This window comes from Phocoena phocoena, chromosome 19, assembly GCF_963924675.1.
Source record: "Phocoena phocoena chromosome 19, mPhoPho1.1, whole genome shotgun sequence".
In the NCBI taxonomy this organism is placed as follows: Eukaryota; Metazoa; Chordata; class Mammalia; order Artiodactyla; family Phocoenidae; genus Phocoena; species Phocoena phocoena.
This window is the reverse complement of record NC_089237.1, coordinates 51,800,757-51,825,894: the sequence shown is the minus strand read 5'-3', so window position 1 is coordinate 51,825,894 and position 25,138 is coordinate 51,800,757. Positions and strand designations below refer to the sequence as shown.

Genomic DNA, 25,138 nt, shown 5'->3' with positions numbered 1-25,138 from the left:
TACATGTGCTTATTGGCCAATATCATATGTGGGAATTGTCTTTCAGTCCTCTGCTAAGCTTTTGAGTTGTCTTCAGTAATTGAGTTGTAACATTTCTGTACACATTCTGGATGTTTCGTAGGAGATATAGAGTTTCCAAATATTTTCTTTAATTGTCTAGATTATCTGTTCACTCCCTCAATGGTATCGTTTACAGCACAAAAGTTTTTAATTTTGATGGAGTCCAATTTATCTTTTCTTTTGTTTCTTCTGTTTTTGTTACGTCTGTGAAACCTCTGCCTTATCCAAAGTCCTGAAGATTTAGTCCTGTGTTTTCTCCTACGAGTTTTATATTTTTAGCTCTTTTTCGAAACCCCTTTTGGGTTAATTTTTGTTATATGGTTTCATATATGAACCCAGTTTCATTCTTTCGGATATGGATATCCAGTTGTCCCAGCACCACTTGTTAAAAAGACTAGTCTTTCCCCTCTTGAATTGTCTTGGCACTCTTGTCAAAAATCAGCTGACCATAGACTTGTGTTTATTTCTGGACCCTCAGTCGTATTCCATTGATCTCTATGTCTGTCCTTCCACCAGTACCACACAGTCTTGATTACTATAGCTCTGCAGGTTTTTTGGTTGGAAAGTGTGACTTCTCCAACTTTGTTCTTCTTTCTCATGACTGTATTCTGGGTTCCTTGCAATTCCATTTAGGATCAGCTTGTCAATTTCTGCCTCCCCCTCCCAACCCCCAAAGCCCCCCACTTGGATTCTTATATTGTGTTGACTTGGAAGATCAACTTGGAGAGTACTGCCATCTTAACAGTACATGGCTATCATGCCACTCATTTCGCTATTCTTTAATTTTTTTTCAACGATGCTTTATTTTATAGTTTCTGATGTACAAGTCTTATACTTTAGCTAAATTTTATCCTTTTTGATGCTAAGTGTAATTGCTTTGTTAATATTTAGAATGTTTATAGTTAGTATATAGAAATATAATTGATTTTTGTACAGTTGTCCTTTGGTATCCAAGGGGGATTGGTTCCAGGACCCCCCTACTCCATGGATACCAAAATCCTCAGATGCTCAAGTCCCTGATGTAAAATGCTGTATTGGGACTTCCTGGCATCCACGCTTCCACTGCAGGGGGCGCAGGTTCGATCCCTGGTCAGAGAACTAAGATCCCAGCCGTGCAGCACAGCCAAAAAAAGGGGGGGGGTGGGGGGGGGAAGGTCTCTCCGTCTCTCCTTCCCTTCCTAAGTACCCTGCTAAAATGGTGTATTATTTGCATATAACCTATGCATATCCTCTCGTATACTTTAAATCGTCTCTACATTACTTATAATACTACCTAATACAAGGTGAACGATATATAAATAGCTGTGCATGTGGCAAATTCAAGTTTTGCTCTTAGGAACTTACTGAGAATTTGTTTCCCCTGAATATTTTTGATCCACTTCTGGTTGAATCCACGTATGTGGAACTCACAGATATGGAGAGCTGACTATGTATCGATCCTGTATGCTGCAGCCTCACTGAACTCGTTTATTAGTTCTAATCGTTTCTTAGTGGATTCCTTAAGATTTTCAATATGTAAGGTTATATCGTCTGCAAACTGAGCTAGTTTTACTTCTTCTTTTCCAATCGGAATGTCTTTTCTTTGTCTTGGCCTAACTGCTTTGACTAGAATCTCCATTACAGTGCCACACAGAAGGGGCGAGGTCAGGCACCCCTGTCTCATTGCTTATCTTAGAGGAAGGCATTCAGTCTTTGACTATTAGCTGTTGGTTGTTCACTGATGCCCTTTATCAGAGTTTCCTTCAGTTTACTGAGTGTTTTTATATTGAAAAGGTGTTAGGTTTTGTCAGATGCTGCTTCTGCATTTACTGAGATGATCATATAGTTACGTTAATTCATTTTTTGGATATCAAATCAACATTGCATTCCTCAGATAAATCCCACTTGGATGGTGGGGTATAATGGTATATAAATATACACAATGTATAATTCTTTTAATATGTTGATGGATTCAATTGGTTACTATTTTGTTGAGGATTTTTACATCTGTATTCATAAGGGATATTGGCCTGAATGTTGTCTTATTTCTGTCACTTCCACATACTTTTATATTTACAATAAATGCATATATATTATAATCTGGAGAAAAATATCATGTTTAAAAACTAAGAATGGACACTACCCCAAAACTTTCTTCCTATTTAATCTTAGGCTCAGATGAAGGACTACCAACGTGAATTAGAAGAAGCTCGTGCATCCCGGGATGAGATTTTTGCTCAGTCCAAAGAGAGTGAAAAGAAACTCAAGAGTCTGGAAGCAGAAATCCTTCAACTGCAGGAGGTTTGTCTACTTTATTCATCCATTTGTTCAAAAAAATATATCTGCCCTTGAAATTTCTCTAAGACCAGATAAATATATTTTAGTATCTTTGTAGCCTAGTGTAATTTCACTATCCATGTTTAATATGGTACTGGACCATCTTACTGCTTCAGTTAGGCAAACAAAGTGGTCATACTTTGACACTGTTCTACCTGGCTAACGTCAGAGACGTTGATGGGTAATTTCTCAAGTCTGACTGCAATTTGAGGCACACTTAGTGCCTCGAGCAAGGTGGCCGCAGCTACAGGCACTGTCGGATTTCACACTTGAGGAAACTGTTAACAGCCAGAGCTTCCATCACGGTCTGAACTTATTCAGGAACTTGCCTCATCTGAGCGAGCCCGCCGACACGCCGAGCAGGAGAGAGATGAGCTGGCGGATGAGATCGCCAACAGCGCCTCTGGCAAGTGAGTCTCCTGGCAACAGGTGGGAAGGGATGGGCATCTCACAATCGGTGGTGAGGCGCCCCCCGCCCCCGTCTTCATGGGCACTGGGCCCATTCCCCTGGGGCACGCCCATGGCACTGAGACAGCCATGGGGGTCGTCTGGCATCTAGGAGTCAGTAGTTGGTTTGCTCATCTGTTCAGTCTGGAAAGATGAGCACGAGAGGCTGAGCCTCCGGGCTGCCTGCCTCGGCCCCTGGCTGGCTGCACAACCCCGGCAGGTCACACCTCCCTGTGCCAGTCATGCCCACATAGGTGTGCAGGAAAGACATTCAGAACCAGCCTGGTTTCCATAGGGTGCACAGCCTTGCAATGCAAGTCTTCGCTTTCAGATTCACTAGGTTCGACAAGCACATTCCTTAGACTTACCTTACCCTGGATGCATTTTTCATTAAAAGCCCCCCCCCCCTTTTTTTTTTTCCAATTAAGAGGTTGCTTTCTCCATTCAATTACTGTACTGAGTATTCATCGTGGTCATTTTCTAGCACGCCATCATTTGGACCTGGCATTTGATCTCGGTGCACTAGAAAAGCTAGGGAATGCCAGGATGTTTTTGCACTTTTAAAGCTGACACTGGCTGCCGAGAAGAGCTGGAGAAGGCAGCAGGGCGGTCAGCTGGAAGGCTACACGCCGGTCCAGATGAGAGATGATGGGGCCTGGCCTGGGTGGTAGGCCTGGGGATGGAAAGTGGGTGGTGTGTTTGGAAGTGTAACCAGCTAGGCATGGCGGATTGGGGTGGGAACAGAGGAAAGAGAAAAGTCAACAATGCTGCTCAGCTTCCAGCAGCAGAGTGGGTGGAGGCGCCCTCTGGGAGTTTCCCGTGCCATGGAGACCGGTTCTGAGCTGTTGCCTCCTCGCCTGGCAGGTCTGCGCTGCTGGATGAGAAGCGGCGTCTGGAGGCACGGATAGCGCAGCTGGAGGAGGAGCTTGAAGAGGAGCAGAGCAACATGGAGTTGCTCAATGACCGCTTCCGCAAGACCACGCTGCAGGTGGGCACGCAGCGGCCGCCCCAGGGAGGGCCGCGCCGTCCCCGCACGACTGACCCATCTCCTCTCCCCTCTCCAGGTGGACACGCTGAACGCAGAGCTGGCAGCCGAGCGCAGCGCCGCCCAGAAGAGCGACAATGCGCGCCAGCAGCTGGAGCGGCAGAACAAGGAGCTGAAGGCCAAGCTGCAGGAGCTGGAGGGTGCTGTCAAGTCCAAGTTCAAGGCCACCATCTCGGCCCTGGAAGCCAAGATTGGGCAGTTGGAGGAGCAGCTTGAGCAGGAGGCCAAGTAAGAGGTTTCTGCAGCTGTAAACCAAAGAAAGGTATTTACAGTGTGTCTGCCACAGACCAGGTCCAGGTTTAGCCTGTGAGTCAGAGATGACACAGACGTGCCCCTTGTCCCATGGGAGCTCCCTTGGCAGGGGAAGAATGACAAGAACACGTGTAACCAGAGAGGTGGTGGTGTGAGCCCTCAGGGTACGCTGGGCTCACCTGTCAGTTCTTCCCAGACTTAGCTGAGGGCTCATCGCACTGTGCCCCGTGACTTCCTGGTTCCATAGTTTACATCTCTACCCAAAGTCGACTGCCCGAGTTGGTGGCATCACGTGAAATGCTACAATTTGTTGGCAGAGAAGAAATGCAGTATGACAAAGAATACAAGCTTTTTTGCTCCCTGAGGAAGGGACTGCTCGACAGCTTGCGTTCTGTTGTCGTAAACCGCTCGTTCTGTTGTCGTAAACCGCTCGTTCTGTTGTCGTAAACCGTTCTGAAGTTTATGAGCTGCACGACACAGCCTTTGGCAGGCATTTGCAAATCTATGAGGATAGAAATCACAGACTGCCAGAGCTAGAGCAGCCCTTCAGCTCACCCTCCTGTCGGGGAGCTTGGGGCCCAGAAATGCAGGGTCTGTGCTCAGAGCCTGACATCCTCTGCAACCGGCAACCCAGACTTGCCCCTGCACTCAACTCTAACAGTTAAGGGTTTGTTTGCTGTTGGTTGTAATTAACATGACTCGCCCTTTCAGCTGACTCCATCACTATTCTTTTTGCATAACATTTGTGGAGGAACAAAAGAACTTTTTCTGTTTTCAGTGGAGTCCTACAAATAAGCTACCTCTGCTTCATGTGGGACAGTGGAGGCCTGTCTAGAAACATGGTGCTTTGACTCCTACGTGAAGCGTGGAGGGATGGGGGCGTTGTTTCAGTGTCAGCTGCTCTAGCATCTTCGTACGTAGTCAGTAAATTTTAAATTGAAACCATCGCCTAATAAATCGAGTCTTTGTTTTGTTTTCCAGGCTGAAAAGTTAGGGGATTAGAGTAACCGACTAAGGTTTTTGTCTTCAAAAACTCTACACTCAAATACGTGACAGGTAGCTTGTATGTAACATTTGATCTTTGGTAGATCGTTAAACAAAGTGATTAACATGTGTGTGAAGGAATAATGCAGTTTTTCTACCTGTCAAGCATTAGAATACATTAAAGGTAATCCACAGTTTGACCAGAAGGGAAACGTTTCTGGGCCATATTGATCACGATGATACAGAGGTCCCGGAAAGCACTCTAACAAATGCCATCTTCCAGAGAAAAGGGCTTAAAAAAAATATTCATTTCCAGAATTGGGAAAACTAACGTGTTGATCATTTTCATTTTCATAGGGAAAGAGCAGCTGCCAACAAACTAGTCCGTCGCACCGAGAAGAAGCTGAAGGAAATCTTCATGCAGGTCGAGGATGAACGCCGCCACGCCGATCAGTATAAAGAACAGGTAAGGGTAGAAGGCAGGTAGGAGGAACACGTCTTCCACTCTAAATGCTGTAGCAAGGAGACGGATGCAAAGCCAGCCGTGTTACCATTTGACCAGGTGAATGAGGAAGAGCTATTTGCAACTCTTAATTCTGACGTTTCAACAAACATGTGCTGTTCCTTGTTCCTGCCACTCACTCCCGGGTGCTGGGGATACCGACGTGATTAGGACCTGGCCCTGCCCCGTGAGTCCCCCCAAGTGCCCCGGAGTGGGCGAGAGCACGTCAGGAAGGCTTGAAGTGTGAGGCCTGGACTGACCTTACAGTTATGTTTCCTCCACTAGAATGGACGCTACATGAGTGCAGAGATTTCTGCCTGTTTCACCCAGTCGTCTCTTGAATGCCTAGAATAGTTCTGGGCATAGCTGGTAGTCACTGAAGGTTGGCTGGATGAAGGGGTGGATACACTGTTGAATGAAAAGGGAAGAGAAAGCAAATGTACGGCATGTGGAACCCGAGTGGTCCTCCTTGTCTGCGTCCAGGCATCTGTTTTCTCAGTGCCAAGGGCATGTGCTGATAGGGCTTTGGACTGTGGTCAGGTCTGCACTGGCTAAAACCTGGGTGGGGGCAGTGTTCTCCTCTGGCTCTCGGTCCTCTCTGAGACCTGCCGCCGTGGCTGGAGCTGAGGATCCACTGCCTCTGGCCCAGATCCTCCTCTCCTCCTCCCCTGCTCCAGTCGGGCACCCAGCCTGGCCTTCCCTTCTCACCCCCACACTCAGGGCCTAGCAACACCGAGGGCAGTTCTGGGTGGGTGTGAGCTGGACCCGCAGGGCACTGGCCAGTCTCTGTGGTTCAGGAGTGAGGGATCCAGTGGGCAGGCTGAGTTCTCCTGTCAGGTCTTCCAGAGTGGTTTTGTACTTGAATCAAACAGAACGTCAACACACTTGTGTTGAACATAGGTGTAAAATGAATGGAGCATCTCCTGGGGTTGGAGACTGTCCACACTGTTGGCTCTTCTGTGTCTTGCGGGACTAGCCCTTCCCTTTCACAGTCCCATAGGGCACTCGTGTGAAGATACTAACTGTCATTTTTCTGCAGAAAACTCAGGGATGAAAAGCGGGTGTTTTTTTTTTTTTTTAAGTGTCCTTTAGCATGATTTGCTGCATAGACATGGTTTTGCTGAGAATAGCAGGCTGGTCAAAAGGCCTTGGGCCAGGCCCCAGTCTTGTGTATCAGTGCACTCGCACGTATATATGCCTGCCGTGTGTGTGGGTACACTCGTGTGTGCACTCGCGTGGCTGGCAGGGCAGAGGCCTATGCTGACACACTCAGGATGCAGCGATGCCGAGTTTGGATTCACCGGTTTGGTGTGACTTGGTTCGTGTAACTTCCCCGAGATGGAGAAGGCCAACGCCAGGATGAAGCAGCTCAAACGGCAGCTGGAGGAAGCAGAGGAAGAAGCCACACGTGCCAACGCGTCTCGGCGCAAACTCCAGCGGGAACTGGATGACGCCACCGAGGCCAACGAGGGCCTGAGCCGCGAGGTCAGCACGCTGAAGAACCGGCTGAGGTGAGTGCCCCGGGCCTCCGTGAGGTCACACCCAGAGCCTGCAAACAGCTGCGTCCATGGGCTCCGGGTGCAGTGGTTTCTCAGGCTCCTGTCCAGCTCTTCATTCTTGCCTGTTTACCTGTTCCGGATCCCTGACCGTCAGTAGTCCTTGAGGATGGAGGAGCAACAGGCCCACTCATTTGCTCCGCGTTTGCTAGTGGGCTGTGTGAATACATGGCTCGAGGCTTGGGAGCCAGCCCAGGTGTCTGTCCGCGTCCCAGGTGAGGGCAGAACACGGGGAGCCGAGGCTACACCTTCTCCCCCAGAAGGACAGCTTAGCACAGGTGTTGGCAAACCGTGGCCTATGGGCCAGATCCTGTCTGCGCCCTGCTCTCCTGTACAGCCAGGGAGCTAAGAATGGTATTTACGTTTATAAAGGCTGTAAAAAGACAAATAAGAGTGTTCAACAGAGACCTTAGGTGGCCCACAAAGCCTAAATAGAGCATTTACTCTCCACCCTTTGGGGAGAGGCTGGCCCATGGTGAGCAGGTGACGCTTTCCTCAGTGTGTCCATCACAGAGCAGGGGGCTGAGTCCAGCCACCCCCAGGGCTCCGGGGCCCTCCCAGGATGATGTTCCGCAGGCGGGTGTGGGAGAGGTGGAAAAGCACGGAGCTGTTCCTGATCTGCCCACCACCCCAGCTGGTGCGTCTTGAGGAAGGGCTGAAGTTGAGTCGTCAGGTGGTTGAACGACTTGCCAGCCACGAGCTGTTGCGGTCGTGCCCACACACTTTCTCTGCTCTCCAGGCGAGGAGGCCCGATCAGCTTCTCCGCCAGCCGATCTGGCCGGCGCCAGCTGCACATCGAGGGCGCTTCCCTGGAGCTGTCGGATGACGACACAGAAAGTAAGACCAGTGACGTCAATGAGACGCAGCCGCCCCAGTCTGAGTAGATCCGAGGAAGCCGGGGGAGGCGATACCGAGGGACACGCAGGAAGTCACCCAGTGCCCCGGCCTTGGGGCCCCCTGCAGATCTGGGGGACTGGCGAACCGCACGACTCCTGAGAGATCAACTGTGGCTTAAGGACTTGCAGCCTACACAACGGTCTCCTGCTTCAGATTTAGGTACAATTGCTCCCCTTTTTATATATATACACACAAAACCTACACATATTAAACAGATCGTCTCATGATTGCGTCTATTTTCCATATATCCATCGAGAGACCATTTTATAATACATGTTAAGAAGAGAACCCTTTTTCAAACAAACTCTAGACCCCGTTGCCGGTCGCTGGGGCAGCCCCGGGGTTGCTGCCCAGTCGCTCTGCATGCTCTGTCGTACGGACAGCTACCTTAACCTTAGTTCTGTGTTCACGTGGCCCCTGCCTCCTCAGCCACGTCAAGTCTCTTAGAACGTTGTGGAACCTAAACTGCGCTTGTAGCTCTCATTTCCTTCAAATAATGATCAACACTATTTCAGTGAGCAAACTGTGAAAGGGGCTTTGGAGAGATTACGAGGGGTGGGTTGGATGTGGGGAAGCAGCATCTGTGTGGGGTGGCCATGCCTACCTCCCTCGAGTCGTGGTGTGCCCCCATCTCTTCACGTGAACTGTCCTCGGCCCGGTCTGTGCATAGGAAGAACAGCGGCCACCACCCAACTGAGGCCCTGGGGGCAGCCATCACAGTGACTGCAGGAGGGCCTCCGGAGGCCCCGGCATCCCCAGTGTGCTCCTCACTTCTGGAGCGAGCAGCTGCAGGCCCCGGAGCAGAAGCTCGGGGGATACCCTCCCTCGCCAGCCAGGCTCTCATGCTGACCTTGCAAATTCAGCCACTGCTTTGAGCCCAAAATGGGAATATTGGTTTTGTGTCCGATACTTGTTCCAAGTTTGTTGATGAGGTTGACAGAACCTCGAGAACAGATGCCACCTGCCTGAATGTTGACATGCCAGTGGATGTGGCTCCTTTTTGATTTCTCCTTTCCCCTCCCCCTTGGGACAGTGTTACAGTGAACATTTAGCATTCTGTTTTTGGTTGACAGTTAATCAAACTGACATTACAGAAAGTGCCTTAGACACTACAGTACTAAGACAATGTTAAATATATTATTTGCCTCTGTAACAATCTAATGTATTAAGTTTTGACTGTGCTTCATATATCATGTACCTCTCTAGTCAAAGTGGTATTATAAACATTCAGTGACAATGAATCAGTGTTAATTATAAATCCTTGATCCTCTGCAACATGCTTGAAAACACAAACCTTTTGGGTTAAAAGCTTTAACATCTGTTAGGAAGAATTTGTCATGTGGGTTTGGAATCTTTGATTTTCCCCCTTTATGAATTGTACTGGCTGTTGACCACCAGACACCTGACTGCAAATATCTTTTCTTGTATTCCCATATTTCTAGACAATGATTTTTGTAAGACAATAAATTTATTCATTATAGATATTTACGCCTGCTCTATTTACTTGGAGGAAAAAGCACCCGTTGAGAATAAACAGACCTCAATAAACAAGAATAATCATGTGAATGTGAAATCTGTTTTCTCACCTTCTGTTCTCGATTTCCCACCTGTGGTCTGATCGGAGGTTGGAAGCTACAGAGAGTTTAAATGCTGACAGCCAGGCTGCTTTTATCTGAGGGCACTGCACTCGCAGAAACTGTCGGATGACAGGCTAAGTCTGGGCAGTCGTGGTGACAGATCCTGTTCTCACCGATGGCCTCCGTGTGTAGCTGCATCAGGAAGGAAAGGGCTGCTGGAGCTGGAGCGCCAACTGTTAACGGAGAAGGGAGCAATGCAGGGCTGCAGGATGAAGCCTTGAGGAGGGTTTCCAGTCACCAACCAATGAAGCTCATTACTGGATTAAGAGGTCCAAGATGTTTCAGACTACATTTTCAGGCAGGATGCACATTAAAAATGCTTTTGGGAGGATTCAGTGAGGAGATCCAAGGGCAGCTATGAGCCCGTTAGGACAGGCTGGAGAGAAATACTAGAGGAACACAATCATGTAGAGAATGCTGGGGGGTTTTCCATGATATGCTCAGCTTAGGCTGGTTCTGGTGGTCTGAACTATATACCTAGGCTGCTCGGCAGTTGTGGGGATGTGAAAAATGGGCAAAAGTGTTCCCTTTCTCCTGTGTCACTACCATAGGAAAAAAAGGTGAGTTGCACTTACCATGTCTCAGGTGTGTTCTCACCCCTGCATTCAATATCTCAGTCCAGGGGTTTGTGGAATTCAGAGGCTTGTTTTTCTCAAAAAGAATCCTTCCCTGCTGGCTGGCTTAACTGGTGTTAATGTCACACTGTTTCCCAACTACTCAGCCTATCAGGAGAAACATATAATCTACATGAACAGATTCCAATCCCTGGGAGCCGGGCTCTGAGTGTCAAAGACAAAGCAATAGGCCAGCTCCCACCCCACAGGTGTACGGTCCATCGTGAGGAAGGACTCAGGCAAGACGTGGGAAAGCCTTAGCCTTTTGTGGAAATGAAGTTTAGATGCGCTCTTGCTGGGGTTTTAACTCTGTCACGTACACTTTAAATGCTCTGTCTGCCCTTGCCATACCACAGTTGCCGCTCTTTTTAATGCAGACATTCTAGGAAATTCTTTTAAATTACTTTGGTACGGATAACACATCTGTGCCTAGCCTGACTGTCCTGGGCATTCTGATATCAGAAAGACTAGTGCCCTATCACATTTACTTCTGTCACCAATCTTCCCCATCCCTGGAAACCTCAATGAAGACGAAATGAGCTAGAAGACCGATATCTTACAACCGGTCCTCCCTATGGCTCTGGGTATCACTGACCCATGGCCCCTTCCTCCTGACGCCAACGTTGCTATGACAATAGACATGTCTGTCAAGACTGCGGAAGAAAAGAGCTCACAGTTGTCTGAGGCTAGGAACCACCACTTCCTGCCCTGCCCCTAAAAAAAAAAAAAAAAAAATCAAGTCACAACAGGCCATAGGCTGGAATCTTTAGAAGGTGGAGACATGGCTCCACTCCCCCTAGTTCAGGCAGGCCTGGGTGAAGCCCGTGGCTGAGACCCGAGGCGAGTCCCCATCCACAGAAGCTTCCCAGTGGCTCTGGGAGGGAAAAGATCTTCACCAAGAGCTTTCCCAAAGGCCGAGCATTTGCAAGAATGCTACGTCCTGTGCACGGTCAGGACCAACCAGGCAGTCTACTTCCTCGTGTAGCCACCTGTCATTTGGAAATCTAGCAAATCGTACAGTTCTTTTCAGAAATCTAACATGAAACACTATAAAGACATAATGACACGACGCCAGTTCCCAGAGACAACGTTAACTAATTACAGTGCCTGTGTACCATATGCACGAAGTGTGAACACGTCCTTCACCGTGAACACGTCCTTCACCCCGAACACCAAGACTACAAATCCTATTTGATGCATGACAGCAGTGAGGTCTGTTTATTTTTCTCAAAGTCGCCCAATAATGGAATCCGTCCCGGCTAACTGGATGTCACGAAGGCTTATTCAAGATGTAACGTGACATAATCAGACTATTAAACACTGGGTCTGACTGAGACATCCAAGCAGAGCGCTGGCTCCTTCACAGGACCATGCTGCACAGAAGCTAAGATGCTCCTGTTCTCACGTGTGCGCTCATGCATCTCATAATCACCTTCAGGAGGTGGCAGCTGTCATGTGGCTGTCATTGCCTGACTCCTGGTAAGGTCAATAAAGCCCAGCGTCAGATCTTGTAGAATGAGTGTCAGCAGCTTAGAGCGTAATTCTGGAGCCCGCAGTAGAATACGCTTTTCAGAAGTACTGCATCACCAGTGCTCACCGCAGCGCAGAGGATGACACTGCTTGGGAAAACACGGACAAGGACAACTCTGGGTCAAAATGTAGTTCAGAACGTTGGAATCACAATGAAGTTTTAGGAGTATCTCTCACATTTTCTTTTTTGTGTATGAGTTAAGTGTGATATGATGAAAATCTGCATAAAGAAGTCTTTCAGACTTTCAATAAACACAAAGTCTAAACGACAGGCGTTTTCATAGTTCCAGCTGGCACATTTTTCTTACTGGTTTACAAAATAAAGGTGTGTCTTAAAATTGCTGACGTCTGAGAGTCCATGAAATACAGAACTCTCCTCACTAGGCTGCTGCTGGGGTGGAACCTGGGGGAATCTGCATTTTAAAATTTCCCCAAGTATGACTCAGCCCGGTCATCTGGCAGGTCAGGGAGCCCCCTGCTTTGTGCTACTTGGTCAACTCTCAGAACTACTCAGCACAATTCTTCAGACCAACTGGGGCAGTGAAAGAAAATCAGTCTCGTTACTTCAATTTTTAAAAAATTTGAGCAACTTTACAGGAAAATTTAGAACCCTTGACAAATAGTAAACTATTTTCATCTTTTCATTTCACCTCTGATTTTTTTTATAAAGCTGCAATTGCATGCTCATCTATTTTGTGTCCTCATCATTTCCATTCCCACAGATCAGCACAACTGCACACTTACATTTCAGTGGCTCTGGGGTCTTTTGTTCAGCTGACAAGTCATCCCAACCATTCCATTCCCCTGCCATCAGACATCTATATTAGTACTGTTGAGACCGATTTTGTTTGTTCTTACCACCATAGATGAAGAGCTGTTACAGCTTATCACATTGTTAGACCGAGTCAAGACTTACAGAGGCTAATTTAGTGACACCAATATGTAAAAGTGTACCTAGTCCCCTAAATTCTAGGTGACAGCAGGATTTGCTGGGGAGGGTGGGCAGTTAAAGCACTCACTTTTTTTAGAAGCAAAAAACTGCTTCACAGCTCCATCTACTGACAAGGCTCTGAGCCTCACACAGACGTCGCTGTTGATCCACTGCACAGAAAACTTGCCCGGTCCCGCCAGCCCAGCACCTCAGTCCCAGGCCTCCACCTGCACATCATGACCCAAGCAGAAGGCCCATATTTCAATGGCGGCAGCAAACTTGATGCCGGAGTAGAACACACCCCACAGGTAAACAAGTGAAACATCTGTTCAGTCTCCAAACACTAACATAACTCCTGTGGGTGCAGGTGGGCAGCAGGATAAAGCATGACTCCAAATCATAACCCCACGTGGCACAAACACCAGCACCATAAGCTTCGCTCTGTTTTCCAATTGGCCTCTTCGCATGCACTATCTCATAAAAGAAGTCTGTTACATTAATATTTACTAGAGATTGTTTTTCCTTAAAATTAAAAAAGGGCTACTGTATTCCCATATATCATATTTTTAAGTCATGGGGCCAGTTGTTAGATAAGATGCTCTAAGTCACAGGAAGATGATTTACAAAGATGCCTCCTGCCCCCGCTCCCATTTTTAGAAAAGAATTCAGTAAACACATTCAAATTTTAAAGGCCAAGCTAGTGCTCTCAATTTGTTTCAAACTTTGAGGCAAATATAGAGAGAAAAACAACCCATGAAGTAAAAGTCAGACTGTAGAAAAGGCTTATCTTAGCATCCTCTAGGCAAACAGTGTGGACAACTGACAGCCTGGACCCAACCCCCCTCAGGCCCTGTTCCCACCACCGGCCAGGCAGGAGAGACCTGGCTACAGGCTGCCCCCTAAAGCCACTGCCGCACCCCAGGTCATGTCCCCTTCCCCAGAGGTGCCAGCTTCCACCTTGGCTCACAGGAGATGCTAATGGCGTCTCCAAGACAGCTTCTGAGAGAAACAGAGTCCACACACGACAGACAAGATTGGGAGAGGAGGAGGGTGGATGAGCCGCATTCCTCCCGCTGCAAAGGCTGTGTCACCTTCGTGCGCATCACTTCCAAGCGTTCAGAATCAGCTCACCTCCTGAGGCATGAGACAGAGTCAAGGCCAGCGAGGCCTCGAGTTTGACAAGGTGGTGAAGACAGCAGAAAAACACTGGGCTCCTTTCCAAGCCTGGCTCTTCCGTGAACCAGCTGTGTGAGCTTAGGCCAGTCACCTAAACCCTGGGCCCGCCTTCCCATCTGTAGACCGAGGCAAAACCAGCTCATCCTGCGCCCAGGTCACTGTATCTAGTTGCCACTTGCCTACTTGTGACTCAACACCCCGGCTGTGGCTTCTGGCTCCTCACTGAGTTGGTGGGGTATCACTTCCGGCCACTCAGCTGGCTCCTATTTTATGCAGGAAGATGTTTCAGGAGCAAGGGATGGGAATGGGTGGTGAGATGAAAATATCTGGAGACAAGAAGCTGTCCTTTGCCACCTGGAAAATCAGCCCCCTCCACGCAGGGGAGACCATGTGGACCCAGCCCAGGGGCAGCTCATTCCTGAAGGTTTCAGTGTGAGCCACGCAAACCTGGCAATCGAGCAGCCCTAGGAAGAGAACCCACTCAGAGGATCTTTAGCTATACAGGCAAGCAGTCAGTAGAACTTTCACACCAGGAAGCAAATGCTCTATTTGAGCAAGTACAGAGCAGCATCTTGAACCAGATACAGAGGGTCACTGACTTACAATGGTTTAAGATTTTTTTTGATTCTAGCATGATGCAAAAGCGATACGCTCAATAGAAACCATGCTTTGAATTTTAGATTTTAATCTTCTCCCAGGCTAACAATATGCAACCCAATCCTCTCTCACAATGCTGGACAGGGCAGTTCCCGGTCAGCCACACAATCACGAGAGTCAACAACCAATACAGTTACAACCATTCTGCACCCAGACGACCGTTTGGTTTTTCACTTTCAGTACACTATTCAATCAATTAGATGAGATAGTCAACACTTCATTATCAAATAGGCTTTGTGTTAGATGATTTTGCCCAACTGTTGGCTAATGTCTAAGCGTTCTGAGCACGTTTAAGGTAGGCGAGGCTAAGCTATGATGTTCAGTAGGTTAAGTGTATTCAACGCATTTTCAATTTACAATGAGTGGGTTTACTGGGACATAATCCCACTGTAAGTGGAGGAAGGTCTGGAATCCACGGAGAAAGCTAAAAGAGGCTTGGGGAATCAACCAGCTTCCTCAGGGGGTCATATGCCAAGGGCTGCTGCAGCTATCAAAAACCAAAACTATGTGGGAGTCCTGAAGGGGCCAGAAATAAGCCTAGCAGCACACTCCGTACCTTCACAGACCTGGCCTGTGCTCTCCTGGACCCAAAGCAGTGGTGACATCAGTGAATAACACTTGGGCCCCTGCAGCCAGGGCCCTACTCCCAGCCACTGCCTGAATAACCACCGGTGAGATGATCCCAGGGGTGTGCAGCTGGAGAGGAAGTGAGAAATCGCTGGGGAGCCAAGGAAAAGGACCGAAGCTCCAGAACTCATCCTTACTTTAACCAGAGTAGCTCTGTTTGTTATGTTTTAGATTTGGGGTTCCTGCATAAACAAAGAGGTCTGCTAAACGTTGAAACCTCTGATCTAATCCAACCCTTCCAATGATGGCTGGGAAAGAAGCTGGGAGTCTGCCCATCAGTAAGAGACCTGGAGTTTCCTTTTCAACTGTTCGGCCAGCAGAGCTGGGCACAGCACACACACACCAGGACAAACGTGTCTCGTGAGTCAACTTATGATGAAATCTCCAGGAACAACTAATAGAAGCTATTCCTGCCTGCATGCTGACAGAAGAAAAATGTTTAATGTATCCTACCTTAATGTTTCTTATTCACTTAGGAACTGGATTCACTTACTTTTCATTTACATGTAGTCTTCAAACTACAAACTACTCCGTTTATGCTCTTTGTTATAAGCAGTGCTCAGAATCTGACACATTAGTACAGATGCTCCAGTTAACTTGCTCAAGTCCAGTCACCCTGTCTCTTGCTACTAAACATCTGGCACCTTCTCTCAAGGGACGAGGAGAGAAGCCCGGATCCAAGTAACCTCTAATCCCAGAACACCAGCACGTGTCATGAACAGCAACCCAGCAGGAGGACCAGCTCCTGGATCCATCGCGGTTACTCCAAGACTTAGCAAGCTGCCTCCCTCAAAGTGCAGGTCCTTCCTCCCAGATTTCCACACGGGGCCAGGGCTATTCTCAGGCTGCTCCTGGAAATCACAGCTAAGAGCAGAAACCAGCATCAAGAATCAGCACGAGGAATACATAAGCCACAAGGATGTACTGTACAACACGGGGTACACAGCCGGTACTCTGTAGTAACTATTAATGGGATATAACCTTTAAAGATTGTGAATCTCTATATTGTATACCTGTAACTTGTGTAAAATTGGACATCAACTATACTTCAATTTTTAAAAAAATAAATAAAAACAGTCAGCATGAGAATGCCTGTTCACACCTCCTGAGGCCGCCTGAATTTTCTTTGCCCTATTCCACAGCTGCTGTCCATCCCCGTGTCCCATGTCACAACAGAAGTGACATTTGAACCTGGCTTTGCAACTCCAGCTCTTCTCTCCCAGGATGGCAGAAACCCAATAAAGCAACCTCAATCCTTTTTCTTTTTTTCTGTGAAATTTATTGTTTCCACATTAAAAGATTTTTTGAGGGGGAGTATTTTTTAACCACGTGATGATCCTACACAGCTGCCCAGAGTAGGACACATCATAAGTCTTCAACATGCCATATGAGTCCTGAATAAATAAAAGCTACAAAGCCCAAGTTATATACAAATATCTTAGGCAATAATGTTTACAAACCTATGTACAATAAAACAAATGTAAACAGTAAATGCAGCATGAGAGTAATCAAAGGATGCACAGGGACAACCACTTACGGTCAGTCTGCCCCCAGGAGCTGGCACCAGCCAGCCCCTGGAATCAGGTCACTCAACCCTTCCTAACACAACTGGACAGGCCCTCTGAAAACAAAACAAAAACACTCTGAAGGTGTCATTTAACTAAAGGACCAGAGAGCTGGCAAGGAGGTTGCCACCACCCCCTGCTCCGAGTCTCAGGCACATGGAGGAGGAGACGGCAGGGGCACAGCCCTGCGCGTGCCCAGGTCCCAGAAGCTCCTGCCACCTGGGCTCAGACAGGCATTCTGCTGCTCTGGGAGGCTCGTCTATGGAATGATAACTGTTAAAGTAAAACCAGAAGGTGCAGAAAATGTTCCCTAATTCAGTGACCTTCCTGACTCTTTGCCAGCAACAGGCCCAAACCGTGGGGGTGGAGGTGGGGGACACATGATCCATGAGCACTGGAGATGCTTGGGTGGGAGCTCAGGAGGAGAGCACACGTCGACCTGATTTGGGGGAGAACCTCTAGAAGATCTGCAATGTCCTAAACATAACTAAATCCTATCAGTACAGCAGGGAGGGGGCTATGAGGCAGGTGTGATGAATGGGTACTTCTGCATCCAGTGACCAAGTAATACGTGTATGTATCACCTTGTGACCCACAAAAGTGCAATCATGTGAAACCAACGGCACTACGGCGAGAAGAGAAAATAGCCAGTATTGATGTCGCGCAGAGTCCTGGGGCTGGGCAGGGCCCAGCAGCCGCCACTGCATGCAGCCTGCCCTCTGCCAGCCGTGGGGAGGCAGACGGAGGGGCACGAGCTGGGCCCGGGCACCGAGGGGTGAGGCGTGGGTGTCCTGGGTTGTTGCAGGAGGGCGGGAGCCCCGACCTGGAGGCCAGGCACTCACACGCTGAGAGGCAGCATACCCGGTGCCGACGACGGGCGCGAGGAGCCCAGACGGGGAGGAGGAGAAGCCGGGTCAAAGCCGTTTACTGCCCTGTGGGGGTGGCCAGAGCAGAGAAGGAAGGGAAGAGAAAGAGAGACTGTCATTTAAAATCACTCGACACACAGCGAAATTCATTTGCTCTCTACAACTATTCCTCTTCCCGGCCTAGAGCAGAATCCTGATGCCCAGGGGAGAGAGCTGCCTAGAGAGCATGAGCTGGTGAGAGACTTGAGAAGCCCGTGGTCCTGGGGGTGATGACACTACTGCTCCCTTCTCGGCAACTTCATCACACTGGCCGTGGCAGCCACAGCCCTGATTGATTTCCCAACAGAGCAGGTTAAACGTCTACCAGTAGGGAACTACCTAAATAAATAACGGTACAAACCAACAATGAAATATCATACCGCCATTAAAAACACATTCCAGGGTTCTTAACAGCACGGAAAATATTCCGAATGTAATTAACGCTAGGTGGAAAAAGCATCAGGTTACCAAACTGGATATGCTCCATAATATGAAGGCAAAAAAGTGAGTAGTATATATTCTGGACTACAGCCCCTTATACAGCTAGACATTACCACCCAGAGCTAAATCTAGAACGTGTGGACACACACACGCACCCCCACATATACTACAGAAGGAAAATGGAACGATAGTTACGCTTCTTCCCTCTGAGTTGTGGGTAAATTTTATTTACTACTTTATACTTTTCTGTTGTTTTCCAAATCTCCTACAATGTACAGGAACATCTTAAATAAGGGGGAGAAAAATAATTTTTAAATTGTTCAGCAAGCAAAGCCAGATGGGTAGGCTTCTCTGCCACCTTGTGAGACACCAGCCCCACCCAGCGCAAGCACCGGCAGCCAGGACCCAGCCCAGCCCCAGCCCCAGTGCCCAGCAGCACAGCCTCAGGAAGCAATGAGGGAATGAGTGCAAGGCCTGCAGCCCCTCCCAGGACACCACCGCAGTCATTCCATACTGACAAACTTCCTAGGAAAATGTGTCCCACTCACAACTTGGGAGATGCCACCGAGTGCAAGGGGCCGGACTGCCCCCCACATACCCACCACTGTCCCCACCGGCCTACTCATCAGAGGGGCCCAGGGAGTTGAATACAGACTCATGGACAGAGGTTCTCTTAAAAAAACGAAACACAGACACATTCCCCACCAAGATCAAGATGACAGTTTCATACACTGAAGAGGGGAGGGCAACCTCCTGGAGAAACAGGCATGCAAAGAGACTTGACTAATGACCCTTGACTACTTTGAAGAACAGTTAACATCTGAAGAAACTAACCTACGTATGGATTTTGAGTTGGAAATCATGCTACCCACACAGGCCAAGAGCAACAGAAGGGGCTCTGACCAGTGCAATCTCTCCCTGTTGTCCATTTTTCCACCTCAGTGATGCACACTCAAGATTTTCTCTTTTCTCTTTGGGCTGGGGAGGTCTGATATTTGAGCTTCATCACATTTGAAAACTTTAAATCATCCCTCTCCATCCTCCAAGGCTGTATGCCTTCGCCTCTTCTGGGGACAGAGCCCACATCCTACATGCCATTGTAGCCCTCACATAATAAGCCATTTGTCTGTCATTTGTCTGCCTGGTCCCAGAGCCCTGATGTCTGCCTCTCCTAGAACCTCAGGGAGAACTAACTAGGCAGGCCTCACAAACAGCTTCAGCTTTACACGTGTGGACATCAGATTCCCAGCTGCACAGAGCACGGCAGAAGGCAGGGCTACAGACAGTCCCCAAAACTCGTCAGAAAGGGAGCACTGCTGGTTGCCAAGAAGAACCTGGCACCTGTTCCACAGGCGTGCAAAAGCAGCAAATGTGAGGATGGCTCCACATGCAGGTTTAGGACCGAGATTCCTGCATTTTCAGGAATGGACCTTTAAGGAATGTTAAGTTCATCCCCATTGTTATACTGCCAAGGAAACAAAAGCAGGAGAAGGTCCAGCCATTCACCTGAGTGCACCCTGTGAGCTTGTCAATGGGGAGCTGGGCCCACAACCTGCCTCCAGATGCCCAGGCCATTATCCTTTCTCAGTTTCCTCCTGGCCCAGGGACACCTGACAGGCTCCAGTGAACAAGCACGTTGGTGCTCCCACTGCAGGTTGCTCTAATGGGAAAAATAAGCAGTGCGATCCAAAATATAAAGGGAAAACAAGAAACTAGATAAAGTAGCTTCTCTGTGTGGACAGAAATGGGAATTCTGGATTTGAAAGTTCTATGGGAGAGAGAGAGAATAACAATCCACCAGGGTCTTACCTAGCACCCCTCTTGGAGTCAAGAATTAGTAAGTAAAAGACCAGGAGGAAGGAGAAAGCTGAACCTAGAGGCAGAATTATCAGTCCGGTGAGGTCCCTTGAGGGAACCGCAAAGCTGTGCAATGAGGAAAGGTTTCCAAGAAAAGAAACATCTCCATACTCACCACATTTGGTTTTAGGGAGCAGCAAAAGAGCCGAAGGGCAATGTCCCAGTGGACAACACAGGACTGAATGGAGAAAAAAATGGGCAGGGATAGAGATACAGATCTGGGAATCATCTAAGTAAAAAAGGTTCCAAAAGCTATAAAATTTCCTGATCATACCACAAAAATCTAGTTTAAGAGTCTGAAAAATAGAGAATCCAGCTAAGATAAGGAACTAAGGTCAGCTGTAAATGGCAACAGAAGACGTGAAAGAGGGAAAAGAACCAATGCGTGTTTAGAAGCTGGTCAGGAGGATAATAATTTAACACAATATAGATAAAGCATGGGGACTAAATCTGTCAAAGCAAGGACAGGTACAACTGAGAGGGCAGGACAGAAAAGGAAGAGATTGGGCTAGAGCTAATTCAGGAGAGCAGGCAGACACACTCCAGACCCGAGTCTTCCAGCTATATGGATAAATGGAAGCTCAGCACAGCGCCAGTCCTCGGCACAGGCGCTGCAAACTGAAATTTACATTCCTCAAAAGGAAGGCAGCCCTTATACACGTCCCCATCTACCATTCCAGTGTCCTGAGGGAACACAAGCGTGAGCACAGAGGAAAGTCCCCACACAGCAAGAATCCAATATCATTAGTGCTGCTTTGAGAAAACAGAAGACACTGGGTAACAGGAAGCACCCCAGGCCCGTGGAGGCAGTCATATGCGGGTCCCAGGGCCTGGCAGTGACCCCCAACCCCCCGCCCCAAGACGGCTGGCGTCATCTCTACCACACTCCCACCTGTAACAGGAGTACCATCAGAGCACTTCACAACCGCCCCAGGACCACTACAGCTAACTTGTTTTTGTTTTGCACAGCTGAACCAATAATAACGGTGCACAGTCAAATCAAACAGGAACTCGAAAGCTCACTCATGGGCTGGAAGTTGGTTAAAGCAGTCAGCCCCATGCAGTTAGTAAAACCAGTTTGTTAATGTTAACTTGTCTTCCACCACACACCATGATTAAGAATGAAAGAGCACAGCAAACAAGTTCAGTTACCCATGAACAACGTGGGAAATATAACTTTTTCTTGCCTAGTAAAAGAAAGGAAAAAGTATTAAACAGTAATACAAATACTATTTTCACACCATGCCCTAAAATTAGTTTACGTTCACCTACACCCAACCCAAAAGAAATCAGACTGGCTTACAAAATTAGGACAAGTGATACGTAAGAAGCTAAACAAAAGCTATGGAGAAAACAAGAACATTTTTGAGAGAACTCAAATGACTGCACTGCATGTGAACTGGTGTCCTTTTGGATGAGTGATATGAACGGCTGGTAGCAGTTGGAGGAAACAGCAACAAAAGGGAAGTAGGCCCAGCAACCCGCATTTTAGGGACTGAAGTGATCAGACTAGATAAAATCCTGACTCCAAGAAGCCCTCAACTAATCAGAACTTACAAACTATTTTCAGATCCCATAAAGCAATACATAACAATAAGGCTTTATGTTTACGTGGTAAGGCGTTGCTTCATCTCAAGATTCTGAGGGAAGCAGGAGCGCACAGTGTATACACACACATTCAATACGTGCACACGCACGCAAACCAACTTTGGCAAACTCTCCCAAACAGTAACAGTGCTACAGACAGACTCCTTAGGAGTGAGAGGCAGCAGGCAAGTTCTAGAGCCAAAGGCTTTTTTTAAATGGAAAGCTTCTTCTCATGCTGAAACTACAAGCTACACTTCTACAAGAACTGTCATTTATGCTTTTAACCAGCCAGGTCTAACAATGGAGCTGGGAGTGGGGATATTTACCCCTTCCTTTTGCAGCAGGTATATGCCATCATGGTTTTTATCTAGTCACCAGGTGAGCAGGAAGGAAGGCCAGAGGTAAAAAGCCAGGCAGGCCAAAAGGAAGCCAGAATCAAAGCAAAGCAGCAAGGAAGTAAGAACATAGCAAAACCCACACGAGAGTTATCCTCAGGAAGATGGCAACTACAAACGTAACTCGAGCAAGAATAGGTTAATATTTGAGTGTGCATATACAATCCATTTACCATGTAAACTAAACACGTGAGAAAAAGCCAACCCACAAAACCATATTTCATTCTTAACAGAAAGAATACAATTAAAAATTTGTTCTGGGCTTCCCTGGTGGCGCAGTGGTTGAGAGTCCGCCTGCCGATGCGGGGCACACGGGTTCGTGCCCCGGTCCGGGAGGATCCCACATGCCGCGGAGCGGCTGGGCCCGTGAGCCATGGCCGCTGAGCCTGCGCGTCCAGAGCCTGTGCTCCGCAACGGGAGAGGCCACAGCAGTGAGAGGCCCACGTACCACAAAAAAAAAAAAAAAAAAAAAAAAAAAAAAAAAACAGAACAAAAAAATGACACTCCTCAACGGTTAGAATAAAGTTCTGATTTATATGTTGATATTTTAGAATGTGCTTTTAATGAAATGTGTATAAAGAAAGCCCTGATTTATATATTATTTTAGAATGTGCTCCTTAATGAAATACATATACTTCAAGGTAGAATTCTCTTAAGGGAGAGAGAAAAACCAGAACACTCCACTCCACAAGGATGAACACAAAAAGCTTTTTAGAGTGGACTATGTATCAAATCAAGGCCTCCACAAATGTGCCACTGAGGAAAGCAGAAAATACAAGTTCCTTTAAGAAGTTGTGAAAATTTCTATATTGCTTTCACAGAACAAGGACAAGCTGCCTCTATGACTCAAAGCAGAGACAGTGGCAAGGGACCACTGGTGCCTCAGTTGCTGCTCCACTACCAGCTACCTTAAGTCACACGGTCAGCATCTCAGACCATAGGTCCTAACCAGTTACCTAGACCAAGGCACACCCATACAAGAGTATATGCATGCAGCATTTTGTTGGTTTGTTTTTTTTTAATTGAGTAGAACAATATGTACTGACACGGAAAGATACTGGCAATATAAGTCACCACAGGCATATTGTAGAGCAGTATTTAAAGTATCCCAGGGATTTCCCTGGTGGCACAGTGGTTAAGAATCCGTCTGCTTGGCTTCCCTGGTGGCGCAGTGGTTAAGAATCCACCTGCCAATGCAGGGGACATGGGTTCGAGACCTGGTCCGGGAAGATCCCACATGCCATGGAGCAACTAAGCCCACGCGCCACAACTACTGAGCCTGCGCTCTAGAGCCCGCAAGCCACAACTACTGGAGCCCGCGTGCCTAGAGCTTGTGCTCCGCAACAAGAGAAGCCACCGCAATGAGGAGCCCGCGCACCAATAGCCCCCGCTCGCCGCAACTAGAGAAAGCCCGTGTGCAGCAACGAAGACCCAATGCAGCCAAAAAAAAAAAGAATCCATCTGCCAATGCAGGGGACACAGGTTCGATCCCTGGTCCGGGAAGGTCCCACACACCGTGGAGCAACTAAGCCCGTGCTCCACAACTACTGAGCCTGCGCTCTAGAGCCCACGAGCCACAACTACTGAGCCCACATGCCACAACTACTGAAGCTCATGTGCCTAGAGCCTGTGCTCCGCAACAAGAGAAGCCACCGCAGCAAGAAGCCTGCGCACTGCAACAAAGAGTAGCCCCCGCTCGCCGCAACTAGAGAAAGCCCGCGCGCAGCAACGAAGACCCAACACAGCCAAAAATAAATTAATTAAATAAATAAAATAAAGTAGCCCGTAAGTTTTTAAAAGTGTATAGCAGATGCATAAAAATATGATTTTACATGCCTAGGAATAACCATAAGGATGCAAAAACTGTGAAAACGGAAAACACTTTTTACTTTATATACTCTGTACCAACTGACATATTTTTTGTATTAAGGATGTACCACCGCTTTAATCTTACAACAATTTTTTTTAATTCTCAATTCCCCAAAAAACATCTTCACATTATACAAAACTTGTATCTCCTAAACTGTACTTGATCCAGTGGTTTTATATTTTTCTAAAATCTTCAGACAGAAGGTTTGTTGAAGAGTTCACACATACATGACCATCACGTTCTCTTCTACTCTTAACAAATATTTGCCAAGAAAGTCTACTAGCCTGTAAGCACCTTGAGCACAAGGACTGTATCATAGTCATCTTTAAATCCCCAGAGTCTAACACAGCTGCCTTTCAAGAGTCTGCTTCCCAGGACAGAAGCTTCAGAGTCAGGGTTCCCAGGGCAACAGACTCCATGGGGACTAGAAGACAACAGACTTCATGTCCCCTAAGATCTCAATGATAACGCTTCAGGTAGGTTTATCAAACTGAGTTTATCTTTTCAAAGTTCAACAAGCTCAATTAATAATGGGCAACTTCACTACCCAAAAAATTAACGTTTAGAATTTCCAAGACTTACCCTTTGTCGAAGAAAGACGTGTGCCCTGATCGAGAGAACTTCGTGCCGTTGCTATTCATCACCCCACAGTTAACATTCCCTGAAATATAGGATTTTCGTGATGCTTGGTCCTTTGCAAAATTCCTGCAAGCTGCTAATTTGGATTCTAAAGCCTACAAAAGGAAGAAGGAATGATTTGGTTGTCAAAACAGTAGCTGCACATAAAAATTTGCATTTCAAACCATTTCTATTTCAAGACTCAAATCTTATTCTCTCAGTTGATAATGGTGGCTGTTTAAGCCATATCAATCACCTTTCTAATAGAAAGAGGGAATATTTATGCTGACTCCCTTTCTAATGAACTCAGAATATACACTTCTCTCAGTGTTACTGAGGGATACAGATATAATCCTCACCTTACAAGTAAGAAAAATGTGGCACAGTATACAGAGATGTATCCCAGGTCTCTTGGCCCTATCCACTGTTTCTTTCTAAGTTGTGGACTGTTAGTTGGCTAGTTGGGTGTGTGCGTGTGTGTGTTTTGGGAGCAAGCATTTTAAAGAATGCAAAAACATCACCTGAAAAATTTTTAAAGCGGCCAATTCTTTCTTTAGGGCTTCAGGTTAGTCATTTCTACTGTATCAGAATGGGTAAGTTCATTTACAACACCTCACATGAAGTTAAATGCTATTCTACTTCTGAGAGCACACTATAAAACGTCTAATA

The 25,138-nt window shown here is 47.3% G+C and overlaps 2 protein-coding genes across 9 annotated transcripts in view; one reads left to right on the top strand and one right to left on the bottom strand.

Annotated features, from left to right (window-relative positions):
- The window catches only part of MYH10 (myosin heavy chain 10), a 133,863-nt gene extending 125,547 nt beyond the window's left edge, over positions 1 to 8,316 (top strand). For 7 of the 8 annotated variants that reach the window (XM_065897916.1, XM_065897917.1, XM_065897913.1 and 4 more), the window contains 7 exons: positions 2,212 to 2,340; positions 2,698 to 2,786; positions 3,688 to 3,811; positions 3,888 to 4,096; positions 5,462 to 5,570; positions 6,945 to 7,117; positions 7,902 to 8,046. In XM_065897916.1, coding sequence (XP_065753988.1) covers positions 2,212 to 2,340; positions 2,698 to 2,786; positions 3,688 to 3,811; positions 3,888 to 4,096; positions 5,462 to 5,570; positions 6,945 to 7,117; positions 7,902 to 8,046 — 978 coding nt within the window. Of the gene's footprint in view, positions 1 to 2,211; positions 2,341 to 2,697; positions 2,787 to 3,687; positions 3,812 to 3,887; positions 4,097 to 5,461; positions 5,571 to 6,944; positions 7,118 to 7,901 lie in introns of all 8 variants that reach the window. The other variant, XM_065897915.1, reaches the window with a different exon arrangement.
- An 8,177-nt stretch (positions 8,317 to 16,493) lies between these two features.
- NDEL1 (nudE neurodevelopment protein 1 like 1) overlaps positions 16,494 to 25,138 on the bottom strand; it is a 33,600-nt gene continuing 24,955 nt past the window's right edge. Inside the window, exons 8-9 of the mRNA XM_065896855.1 lie at positions 24,434 to 24,585; positions 16,494 to 17,728 (exon numbers count right to left, since the gene is read on the bottom strand). Of these exons, the coding sequence (XP_065752927.1) occupies positions 17,635 to 17,728; positions 24,434 to 24,585 (246 nt within the window). The 3' untranslated portion in view covers positions 16,494 to 17,634. The remainder of the gene's footprint in view (positions 17,729 to 24,433; positions 24,586 to 25,138) is intronic.